This window comes from Dama dama, chromosome 15 (genome assembly GCF_033118175.1).
Source record: "Dama dama isolate Ldn47 chromosome 15, ASM3311817v1, whole genome shotgun sequence".
In the NCBI taxonomy this organism is placed as follows: Eukaryota; Metazoa; Chordata; class Mammalia; order Artiodactyla; family Cervidae; genus Dama; species Dama dama.
Genome location: NC_083695.1, coordinates 95342469 through 95354503, shown reverse-complemented (window position 1 = coordinate 95354503; position 12035 = coordinate 95342469). Strand labels below are relative to the sequence as shown.

Here is a 12035-nt window from a genome sequence, read left to right as displayed (position 1 = left end):
CAACCAGTCCATCCTAAAAGAGATGAGTCCTGAATATTCACTGGAAGAACTGATGCTAAAGCTGAAACTCCAATACTTTGGCCACCTGATGCGAAGAGCTGAGTCATTGGAAAAGACCCTGATGCTGGGAAAGATTGAAGGCAGGAGGAGAAGGGGATGACAGAGGATGAGATGGTTGGATGGCATCACTGACTCAATGGACATGAGTTTGAGTAAACCCCGGGAGTTGGTGATAGACAGGGAGGTCTGGCGTGCTGCAGTCCATGGGTTTGCAAAGAGTTGGACACAACTGAGCAACTGAACTGAACTGAACAACTCATCTAAATGACCTCTAATGTAGTCTCCTTTTAATGATCTTGAAGCTTGGAGACCACCGGGAATGGCACAGCTGTCTCCACCTCCTTTGGCCCTCATCTGCAACTGACAATTTTCTGATATTACAGCAGGGAGCGGTCTTAATCCAAGCAAGCGAGGTTCACTCTAGGCACTGCTGCAAAGAGGGATTCCCTGGTGGTGGTGTGTTATGTCCGCTGCTGGTTCTTGAGGGAAACCTCCCCCAGGTCGTGGATGGATTTGCCTACCAGATAATGTCCATGGCCTTTAGGTGAAGGGGCAGGTTTCCTTGTCAAGGGAGCCTTCAGGCCCACTTCTCATCAAGCTGGGGGTGGGAGTGCAGTGCCCGAGGGTCAGGTCTCCTCACTGGGCGTTTCCATGACACCCAGGAGAGGCTCACCTCATCTGCAGGAGTCCTGGGGAACCAGACCCTCGTTCATAAGCGGCTTCTGGGAGCCTCGAGTTGGGGAAGGGAGAGATGCTGGGTTGACCTTCTTTTCACAAGTTCAAAGTCATTTTGGAGACTCAAATGCCAGTTACGTTGCCGTGGGGATTGGTAGAACAAATTGCATACTCTCGTGTGTCATGGCACTGCTGGCCAGGATGCGAGAGTCAGTGAGAAACTTCACATGGTAAGGGAAGCTCCAGGCATTCCAAAGAGAAATACCGAGGCCCTGAGGTTGGGTTTCCAAACTGTCCTCTGCCCCCACTGCCTCTAGAGAGCACCCCTCATTCATTCCAGGGATTTCTCAGCAAGCTGATTCAGTGTTTGACCCCAGATCACACCTGTAGCTGGCGTGCACTGGTGTCTTGGGAGAGCAAGTGTAACTGTGTAGACACTCGGTGTCATGGAGAAACCATGATGGAAGGCTCTGGCTTGTAGCTGCAGCAGCTGTGGAAAAGACAGGCTTATCTCAGATTCTCGCTGTTTTCCTGTTGTGTGCGAAGCATGAGATTTCATTTCTGATATGCACTCTTGTAATAGTTCTCTTTTGTGTGTGTCTTAAGATATTTGAACAGTTTGTCAAGACAAGAATAAAAGAAGAATACAAGGAGAAGAAAAGCAAATTGCTGCTAGCCAAAGAAGAATTCAAAAAGCTTCTAGAGGAATCTAAACTGTCACCCAGGTATGGAGAGAGTAAACATCAGGCAGTTTCTGGGGCTGGAAATTTGCCACGTTTTGTAAGAGGATTTTTTAAAATCAGTGTGGGTTACACCAGGTGGCCTATGTTGCATCGAGCATGTGATTTTGGAGAAGGAAGGCCTTCTCCCTGTGCTGTCCACGAATGCACCTCCCAGCCCTCTTCCCCATCCCCCCGGCAACGGGGGTGTTCTCTGCCGACCAAGGGCACCCTGGCCATTGTGTCCACCCTACATGATGGTTTTCAACCTGTCAGCAGCCCTGACTCCAAGGCCAAAATAACTCATCAATAGGTCAGCCCTCATTAGATTGGTCTAAGTCCTGATCAAACGATATGAGAGTGAAAATCCAAAACAACACGCAACAGCAAAATAAACGCCACCAGCAGCCTGGGTTTCGCACGCCTGGGCAGCCGTCCAGAGTATAATACGAACGTGCTCCCACACGGCGAAAGGGAAGAGTGAACCTGGCCATCAAATTCACCTAAGATAATCAGGCATTATGCCCGAGAAATACAAGCTGATATGAAAATGATGCTAGAAATAAAAGAATGCATAAGCTTAACTCTTCTCAAAATTAAATTTAATTGACTGACATTTAAAAATTAATGTGCATGTACTACTTTTAATTATAAAACTATAAATTTTATGAGTGAAAATGATAATTTTTATGTATTTTTGTTTTCAATTAGGATGCTAGTTTTAAATGGACATTTGTGCATTTTTATTTTTAATAATAATGCTGACAGAGTGCCTTTTTAATAATAGTGCTTAAGTAGATCATATTTAGTTGGGCATTAATTGACGTTTGCTTTCTGTGCAGATGTAGGCATCTATATTTTGATCAGTAATTGGTTAACTCACTTGGTCAATAATTGGATGATGTAATTTTGTATTGGTTATGTAGTCCTTCCCTGGTACCTCAGATGGTAAAGAATCTGCCTGCAATGCAGGAGACCCGGGTTCGATCCCTGGGTCGGGAAGATCCGCTGGAGGAGGAACAGGCTACCCACTCTAGTATTCTTGCCTGAAGAATCCCATGGACAGAGGAACCTTGTGGGCTTCAGTCCATGGGGTCACAAAGAGTCAGACACAACCGAGTGACTAACATTTTCACTTCACTATGGGTCCTCAGAAAACTTCTCCAACCATTTAGAGGATAGGTACTTCCTGAACGGGAAGAAAATTTGCCTGAATTAGCGCCACTGCCAATGCTAACCTCGAAAAGTAAATGTGGGTCTAATGATTTGTAAATTGTGGTTTCCTATGGGAACGCTGGGTTCCGGCCATGGATTTGCTCCATCACCCCAGTCAGTGACCCTGGGTTGGGGGCTGGTTCTGGAGCCCCTGCATCAGTGCAGAGCAGCCTTGCCCATCCTTGGCCCTGGCTCTGGGGTCAGGCCCTGGACCTCCTCAGCTCGGCTGTCTCCATCTGAGGGCTGTAGTTGCCCTGCTTCACCGGCCTCTAGCAGGACGGCGTGTGGGGAGACAAGACAAGACGTGCGGTGTCCAGCCGGTCCTGAAGAGTCTCATCCTCACCACTGCGCTGGCCTCAAGGACAGTTAGCTCATGATCTCAGTCCATCCACTGCTAAAATGTTAACCGTAAGCCAGCGTATCCCCCACTCCCATGAACATATCATGAATGCAAAAGAGAAACATTCAGACTGTATTCGACAATTAGGAAGAAGTTTACACACAGACAGAAGGAAAATCAGTGGTATAAATGAATATACTCTTCATTGAAATTAGATCTAATTGCCTGCCACTTTTTAGAAGTGTACTCTGGGCATATAATACTTTCGTAATTACAAAGCTGGCTTGTGTTTCAAAGGCAGCCAATTCCAGGATGTTTCAAATCCTTTCCAGATCCTCTTCACGTTCTCTTCCTGCCATTCGCAGGTTTCCTAGTGAGAGCGGGCAGTTCTCACTGCTGCCCCCTGGCCCAGCGCAGGCGTCCTGAGGACCCTCAGCAACACCCCGCATCATCCTGGCTCCATCCTGACCACAGGGATAGTCCAGGGCCCACTCCCAGCCCTGCTGAGCTCTCAGGGCCTGGGGGCAGAGGGAGAGGGGCCTTGGGGGAACCTCCCCGTGGACTGTGGGACCAGCACTCTGGCCGGATCAGCCACCTCCTTCAATTGTGGGCAGCCACGTCCCTGGGGAAAGGAGGCCGCAGTGCCAGTTACTCAGAGACCTTCCCCAGGCTCTCTGGACGGTCCGCCAGGGTCGGCAGTAAGGCAGGCTGCCCCCTTGAGACGGCTAACAGGTCACAGAGTTTTGATTCTTTTCTCTTTTCGGGGATGCTTCTTTTCAGAGGTGCCCGGAATAGGATCTCTCTAGAAGGGTCTCTGCCCAGCCCCCTATGGAAAATGCTCAGACTCCCTCTAACACCCTCAAGATGACGAGCCCCCCATGACTCAGCACCTCACTTTTCTCACGCAGACGGGTGAAGGAAGTGCAAATAAGTGTGTGTTAGTCCCGCACAAGGCGGTTGTGAGATCATGGAAGGGATGGAGGGAGAGAGGGAGGGAGGGAAAGAAAGAGGGGAGAATGTTGGCAACCAGAGAGAGGTGCTTTCTATCTACGAAGCCTGGGAGCAAGCGGGGTTCCGGAGCACGCCTGGACAAGAGTAGTGCTTGAGGAAGGTGTGAGACACCTTGTTTAGTGATAGCACAGTTATAGTTGTTGCCGCTTAGTCGTGTCTGACCCTTTGCCTCCCCATGGGATGTAGCCCATCTCTGTCCAAGGGATTTCTGAGGCAAGAACACTGGAGTGGGTTGCCATTTCCTTCTCTAGGGCATTTTCCTGACCCGCGCCTCCTGTGTCTCCTACATTGCAGGCAGAATTTTTAGCCCCTGAGCCATCGGGGAAGCCAACAAGGGTCTACTAATTATTGGTCTTGCCTCCTAACAGCCATGTCAATAAAATCTTGTTATTCATGTATTAAAGGTAAAAAATCTGCCTGCAATGTGGAAGACCTGGGTTCGAATCCTGGGTTGAGAAGATCCCCTGAAGGAGGGTGTGGTAACCCATTCCAGTATTCTTGCCTGGAGAATCCCCATGAACAGAGGAGACTGGTGGGCTACACAGTCCAAGGGGTCACAAAACGCTGACATGACTGGTAGACTAAGCACAGCACATTAAGTTATAATGAGTGAGTGAGTGAAGTCACTCAGTCGTGTCCTACTCTTTGCGATCCCATGGACTGTAGCCCACCAGGCTCCTCCGTCTATGGGACTTTCCAGGCAAGAATACTGGAGTGGGTTGCCATTTCCTTCTCCAATAATTCAATGCAAAAATGAAATGTCTGCAACAAAAAATAAAATTGTCCGCAAAGAGAAACTGGAGGAAGAGGTCTCCCCGGGCACAGGGTGCGTGGGTTTCTCACACACTCTGGGCCCCTCCTGCAGCTCCGGCTACAGGTCTTGCAGGAGCCCCAGGCAGGAGACAGGTGGGAAGTGTCCAGGCACCCGGCTCCCCAGGACCCCTGCCCCCTGGAGCTGTCACAGCCCTTCACTTCCATCTCGCAGCTGGGAGGAGAGGTGGCTCTGGGGAGCAGGTCCTGGCCGAGGTTCCACTTGTCCCTGCAAGGCTGCACCCACCCCTGCCCTGCGAGCTGCCCTGCCCCCTCAGGCCTGGCCTGGCTGGCATCTCTGAGCTCCTTACGGCGCCTCCCTGGCCTGGCGATCACGGGTTCAGTGAGTCAGTACTTGGGTGGTAAGCACATGCCGCTGGGCTTAGACTGTCAAGAGGTTCCGTAGGAACAAGGCAGGTAACGTGCTTCCACGGGAGCAGGGAGAGGCGAGTTGTGGTGCATGACTGAGGCTCTTCGAGATGACATCCGTGGTGAGGGCCGTGAGAGGGTGCGGTGAAAGGGAAGATGCGAGAGTCTGGGCTCCCGGAAGCCATTCCTTTGATCTGCACCTCGGCTGTCTGGGGCCAGGGTCCTGTGTTTCCACATCCTGAGCTTCCAGGGCTCACCGTGGGGAGTGGCTGCAGCCTGATGGCTGCCAGCTGGCGGGGGCTTGTTCCCTCCTGAGCTCACTCTCCGGGGTGGCTGCAGCCGCTGGCGACTGTCACATCCTTGGTTTACTGGGATGGCAGGAAATGTTCTGCTTCTCACTTCTAGTGGGGAGGGAGCTCTAAAGGATGAGTGGGGAAGGGAGGGAAGGGTGTGTCAGGCAGAGGGAACAGCATATGCGAAGCCCAAGGCAAGAAGGAGCTCAGTGAGAGCACGGGGAGCAAGAAGACCTGTGTGGCCGGAGCAGTGACGGTGGGCCCTGGGGGCTGGGAGTGAGACGAGGCCCAGGAGGCAGGTGAGGCCAGGCTCGTGTCCAGAGGGTGGCTGGATGCAGAGACAGGCAGCTGGCTCAGGCATAGTCTGGGCCCTTGGGAAGTGATGCCCAGTACAGGGAGCAGGCAGCTGGCGTTGGAGGCCCAGTAGCCATTCCCTCTGCCCATCCACCACCGAGGGTCCTGCTCCTGAGACCCTGGGCTCAGGGAGGAGGTGCTCAGAGCCCCAGGAGCTGCTCTCCTCCAGGAAGGCCCTCAGGATGCCTTTTGTCTTCCAGGACCACATTTAAGGAGTTTGCTGAGAAGTACGGCCGGGATCAGAGGTTTCGACTCGTCCAAAAGCGGAAGGACCAGGAACATTTTTTCAACCAGTTCATCCTTATTCTCAAGAAGCGGGACAAGGAAAACAGACTCAGGCTCCGGAAGATGAGATGAGAGTGTGAGGATGCGATCAGGCTGAGCGTCCGAGCATCCGGGGCAGAGGTGGAGGCGGCTTGGGGGTGGCCCCGCCCAGCTGGGTTGGGAGCCCACGGGCCATGGGCTTCGGTCTCCCAGGATTACTGTTTCATATTGAAGCTCCCTTTGGTACAGCCTTCCAAGTTTGATGCATTTCTTATTGCCATATGTCGCTCCCTTAATTGTTTTACTTACGCAGATTACTTGTAATATAGACAAATTCTAAGTCTGCCGCAGGTTTGCACCTCAGCGGAAAGAGGCACCAACTCTGACCCCCTCAAGGCGTTTTCATCATTCGAGCCAATTATCCGAAACTTTTCTGGAAACCTTTGTGAGTTCCTTCCATCCCTCAGGAGTTCCATGGTGTTGGGGCGTCCCGACTCGGGTCCCGGGTATCGGTCTAGTTTCCTGAGTAGTAGCATAGGTTGTTCATCATTGCAGTGACACCTGTGACCATCAGACACATGGACCACGGACCACCTACAGGTCGAAGGGTGACCGCCCACCCTCTCCCCCAGGGAGTGTTGGGCCTGGAGAAGGGGGCTGCACTGTCTGTGGGAGGTCCTCCTTAAAAAAGAATTATTTTGTACAAAATCATCTTATGGATATTTGAGTTATTTTTCTTGTATGCCCAGAGTTTGCATGAGATTTTTCTCACCATCTTTGTATAAAAAAATTTTAAATTTTTTTGAATTAATAAATATTTTAAACCAGTGTATTTTTGTGGCTTAGACTTTCAATCTTAAGCAACAAAAATTGTGGCTTCCCTGGTAGCTCAGATGGTAGAAAACCCACCTACAATGCAGGATACCCAGGTTCGATCCCTGGGTCAGGAAGATCTGGAGAAGGAAATAGCAACCCACTCCAGTATTCTTGCCTGGAGAATCCCATGGACAGAGGAGCCTGGTGGGCTACAGTCCATGGGGTCACAAAGAATCAGACACGACTGAGCGACTAACACTTTTACTTAAAGATACTCTATTTCAAAAGATTCATAAAAGCATCTGTGATTGCCTGTAAGGGCTATGAAAGTACTACTCAAAAGGAAGTCTTGCTTTTCAAGCTACCAGTCCCGGGTGGAATCATATTTGATAAAACCTGCTAATTAATCACATTCTGTGAATTATTGAACATCTGTTTATTGATCCCAGGTTTATGAAGTGTCTATTCAGATATCCCATCTTTGTCCCCAGCACAACCCTGGCAATGTCTCCCACGTAACTTCTTTCTCATTAGACAATTCCTGAGAAAGAATACTTTGCCAAACGTGTTAGGAGGGAACTGGGAAAGGTGGGCCATAGGAGCTCCTGGGGAACCCCTGGGATTTCCAGGAAGCCAGAGCCCTCTCCTGCCATCAGCAGCAAGGATCCATCGGCCAAACCAGCTGCTTGCTTCTGGCTCTGGGGAGGGGCTGGGGGCAACCACCTGAGCACCAGCCCCCGATAGCTGGGCAGCCAGAGCGTCCCCAACACGACATCTCTGGGTGGGTTTGAGCAGAGTGCATCTCAGGAGACATGGCCACAGGGACCACCCGGCACCCTAGAGGGTGGCTGTCCAGCCGCTCCCGTTAGCTTCTCTGGCGTTTGCTCAGCCAGCTGGGTCTGGATCTCTGCACTCATGAGAGGCACGTCCCAAAGATGCTTCTCTGAGCCTGGGGTGTGAGGTGTTGGGGATGGCTGCTCCCTACCCCTGCTGTTTCCATGATCCTCACACAAATATCTGCAGCTGATTACCCTCTGTAAACTGCCGTCTGATCCCCCAGTACGACACTCGATGTGCCTGGCAGTGTTTGATGTGAAATGGACGATGCAGCCTAGCCGGGGCCTGAGCCGGTCTGGAGGTGGGAGGGAACCCACGCCTTGATCCTCTCTGCCTACAGTCTGCCTCTCACTGCCCTGCTCACCACCTAGGAGGTGCAGCTACTGGATCCAGACATGAGCAGCCCTTGGCCCATCACAGCCCAGGTCAGGAGAGACCCCCGAAAGCCCCAGAGGAGGGAGGGTCTCTCTGTGGGGGAGCTTGAGGCTGCTCAGACGACAGTTCTAGAACCTGTCATTCCAGCCCAAGGCAGGAAACAGGCCACTCTGCGGGCTGGGGTTGACACAGTGCCAGCGGCGGGCGTGACGGGTGATAGTTCACCAAAGAGCCTGCGGGCACTGATGCCCCGTGAGCCTCACAAAGAGCTTCCAACCCCAGGCGGGCCTGCGGCCGTCAGCCCTGTCCTTCCCCGGATCCTCGCTCAGTGGTCCCGCCTGCAGAGAGCCCGTGATGCCGGGGTGGGACTCGTGTGCATTTAGCAACATGCGGGTCACCGTGGTGTAGCTGCTGCCCTGAGAGGTGGCTCTGTCCCCACTGCAGCGCCTTTCCAGGCTGATCATGATCCCCTCCATTACTGGGGCTGCACTTTCTCCTCTTGAATAAATGAGTCCCTCAGATATCAATCCCCCTGCCTGTCCAAAGCACCTCCACCATCATCATAGTCCATGTGCTCACAGAAGGACTTGTCGTCCTGGCTTCCCATAGAACCTCCTCTTGACCAAGGAACGCTTTTACCGGGAAAGTAGTTGTAGCAATGGGTTCATACCCACCAGATTCCCTGGAGGATCCAGGAGCCTTATACCCCGGGAGCAGCTGTCTTGATGAAGCGCTGCACAGCTCTGACGTGGTGCCACCAGAGGCACAGAGTCCTGAGAGGCTGGGCTTCTTAGGCTGACTCTCCCCATCACCATGAAGGGGACGTGAGGGGGCCCCTCGTTACTACCCTCAGTGGCCCACCCAGGGAATCCTTACTCCCATCCCCCCAGCTTCTGAGTCTGGACAGCCTGGTCCCCAAGGACAGGATCCAGCATCTTGGTTCTGCTTTTTTGCATATTCTATTGACTTTGCTACAAGTTAATCACTAAAGGGATATTGACTAAAAGCTTAAATTATACATAACTTAGTGCTTAGAAAGACACACATTCCCCAACACCCTGCAGAAAAATCTCTAGACATTTTTGCTTTTCACCCAAGAATTTGGGAACTTACCTTGTAGTTCACGTAATCGTGATTTTGAATCTAAGAAAATTAAATGATTTATAGTTGAAGATGGATAGATAATCTCTGATTATATCTACATCTAGATTCACATCTGTCACTCATCAATCAGTTTGTCATAGGAGGGGCAAGGCACCCACCGTCTAATCGGACAAGGCCTCAGGAGAAAGACAAGTTTGAGAAAAGCTGGTTTATCTTTGTGCATGGACTGCATTTCAAATGCTTTCCCCTTTTCCCAGCTGCTGAAACAATCAATAATTTTTAGATGTCTGCATAGCATATATGGATGCTGTAAAAATATAATAGACTAAGATTTCTTTTAAACGATAGCTTCCTTTAATTTTTGCGCATTTCACTTTCGTTTTAAATGCCACTAGCATAGCTGAGGTTAACTCAGTGTGACTTCTAAGCTGCGAAACATTAGCAGGAAACTGACCACCAAATGGCGGTTGCCAGAGGCAGGCGGTGGAGGTGGGAGAAATGGGTGAAGAGTAGAGGAAAAACAGTAAACCTCACCTGCATCTTCTCTTAGAAAAATTCACCTGGGAACTGCGAGCATGTCACTCAGTCAAAGGACATAGAGGAGTGGAGAAAGGGGGGGCTCTTTCTGTCCCTGGTCCTTCGATTAAACCCCTTCGCATGTCCCTGAGCTTCAGGGCTCTGGTCCTGGTCCCCATCACCCCACACCCCTCCTTTCTTTTCCCCCCATGTGTCACCCAGACAAGAACCCGTCCTCCGGACCCCGCTCCCCCACGCCCCTGCTGCATGGCACCTGCAAGTGGGTGCTTCCCGTGACCTCTGGGCCATCAGGGACCCTTCTTCTTCTCCACCTGGGTCTTCAGGTCCTTCTTGGTGATGCCATGGCCCCTGTTTCCTCAGCCTCTTGGAGCCTCTCGCCCAGGGCAGACGTCCCCTGGAGAACTCTGCCCCTTTGATCTCCCTCCTTGGGCCCCCCGGCTCTGCAGGCGGGTCCTCGGAAGACAGGCGGGGGCCTGGACCCCGGAGCAGTGAGACGGAGCAGAGCTTTGGACCGCCTGCTGACATGAGCCACGATGACAGACCCGAGGGGCTTCGCTCCCGGTTGCTCTTGAATCAACAGTGATGACAGACTTCTTGTCCCGGATCTGCTGAGTCTTCAGTTTCTTACTAAATGTTTTGTCTTAACTGATGCTTCATTTGGATGATCTGCTTCAAACAGTTCATCAACAATAGTGAGAGAAAATCGTTCACGTGTCTTTTCTTTGCCAAATATGTAAACTTTGTTTATATTTTCCTGATAAAGTTTTTGAAGTATCAACCAGGTTAAAGTTCCCTGATGATTCATGAAATGTCTGCCAAGACAATGAAGTGATGATTTCGAAGGGGGTCATTGCTGTGAAGGGCTTCCCAGGTGGTTCAAATGGTAAAGAATCCGCCTGCAGTGCAGGAGACGCAGGTTCGATCCCTGGGTCAGGAAGACTCCCTGGAGGAGAGCATGGCAACCCACTGCAGTATTTTTGCCTGGAGAATCCCATGGACAGAGGAACCTGGCGGGCTACAGTCCATGGGGTCACAAAGAGTCGGATACCACTAAAGTGACTTAGCACGCAGGCACATAGGAGTTTTTATAACAAATGACTAGGTATTTGGAGCTTTGAAAGACTGACACTAATTCAAGAGATGTAAAGTTTTCTATGTATGGGAAGATGGGAGAGTCTGAGCTCACTGAAACCGTTCCTCTGACCCTGCCTGGGCTCTCTGGGGCCGGCACCCTGTGTTTCCTGCCCTGAGTGTCCTCAGGGTGCCCGGGGGTGGAGGCGGGTGGGTGGCTGCAGGGGCTGATGGTTTGGTGGCGGGCATCCTGCTCTGTCCTGAGTTCCCACCGGGCTCCCCGTCCGGGCGGTGGTGCTGCAGTGGCTACCAGCACCCTTTGCTCACTGGTGTGGTGAGGCAGGTTTAGTCCCCTCTCTTTACTCTGGTGCGCTTTTGTGGCAAATCATGTTTCCTAAAAATGACCCCCCACACTCACACCCCCGTGCTCACCTTACCTGACACTCTGCACCAGGAGGGGGGTTTGGGCAGGGGTCTGCGCCCACCTCCAGCAGCAGAGTGTGACGGACTCCGTGCTGTGACTGGCCAGGGGGTGGGGCCTCTCATGGCTCCTTCAGGCTTGGAACTGGGAGCCACTGGGCTGTTTGGAAGCTCTGGCCTTGTGGAAAAGCCGGGTGCAGGCGTCCCAGTCCTGGGCCCCACCAGTCTTGTGGAGGCAGCAGCCAACCCCCAAGGAGAGCAGACCCCAGCCAGCCCACATCGCAATCTATGAGCAGAACGGGAAGTGCGCTTGTTCCGAGCTGCCGCGGTTCAGAGTGACTCTGTACCCGGGACAGGCTCCTCAGCCCAAGTGACCAGGGCACTTGATGGGCAGATAGTGGACACGCCGATCCTGGTGGCTGATGCCACAAATGCCACTGCCTGCCGGGGGCCAGCGGGGGCCTCATGGGACCTCTCGACACCCGCTGGGCTGGGTTCTGCTACCATCCTCCGTTCCCTGGCGAACCTTGGCTCTGGAGGGGTGAGCAAACTGCCCAAAGGTGCCCAGACTGATGCAGGCGGGACTTGCCCAGATGTCCATCTGACTCTGGAACCTGTGCTCCAAACCAACCCCTCCCTGGCCCCCAGCCCCCAGGGCATGTAGAATCTGGCTACCATGGCCGAAAGCAGTCATGCCTTGCTTCACTCATGGACTTTTGCCATCTTCTCTGTGTCTTCAGACTGGGCCCTGTGGGAAGAAAACTC

At 52.2% G+C, this 12035-nt stretch overlaps 1 protein-coding gene across 1 annotated transcript in view; it reads left to right on the top strand.

Annotated features, from left to right (window-relative positions):
• The window catches only part of TCERG1L (transcription elongation regulator 1 like), a 197146-nt gene extending 190943 nt beyond the window's left edge, over positions 1–6203 (top strand). The window contains exons 11-12 of the mRNA XM_061163193.1: positions 1342–1460; positions 6047–6203. Of these exons, the coding sequence (XP_061019176.1) occupies positions 1342–1460; positions 6047–6203 (276 nt within the window). The remainder of the gene's footprint in view (positions 1–1341; positions 1461–6046) is intronic.
• The last annotated feature ends 5832 nt before the right edge of the window (positions 6204–12035 follow it).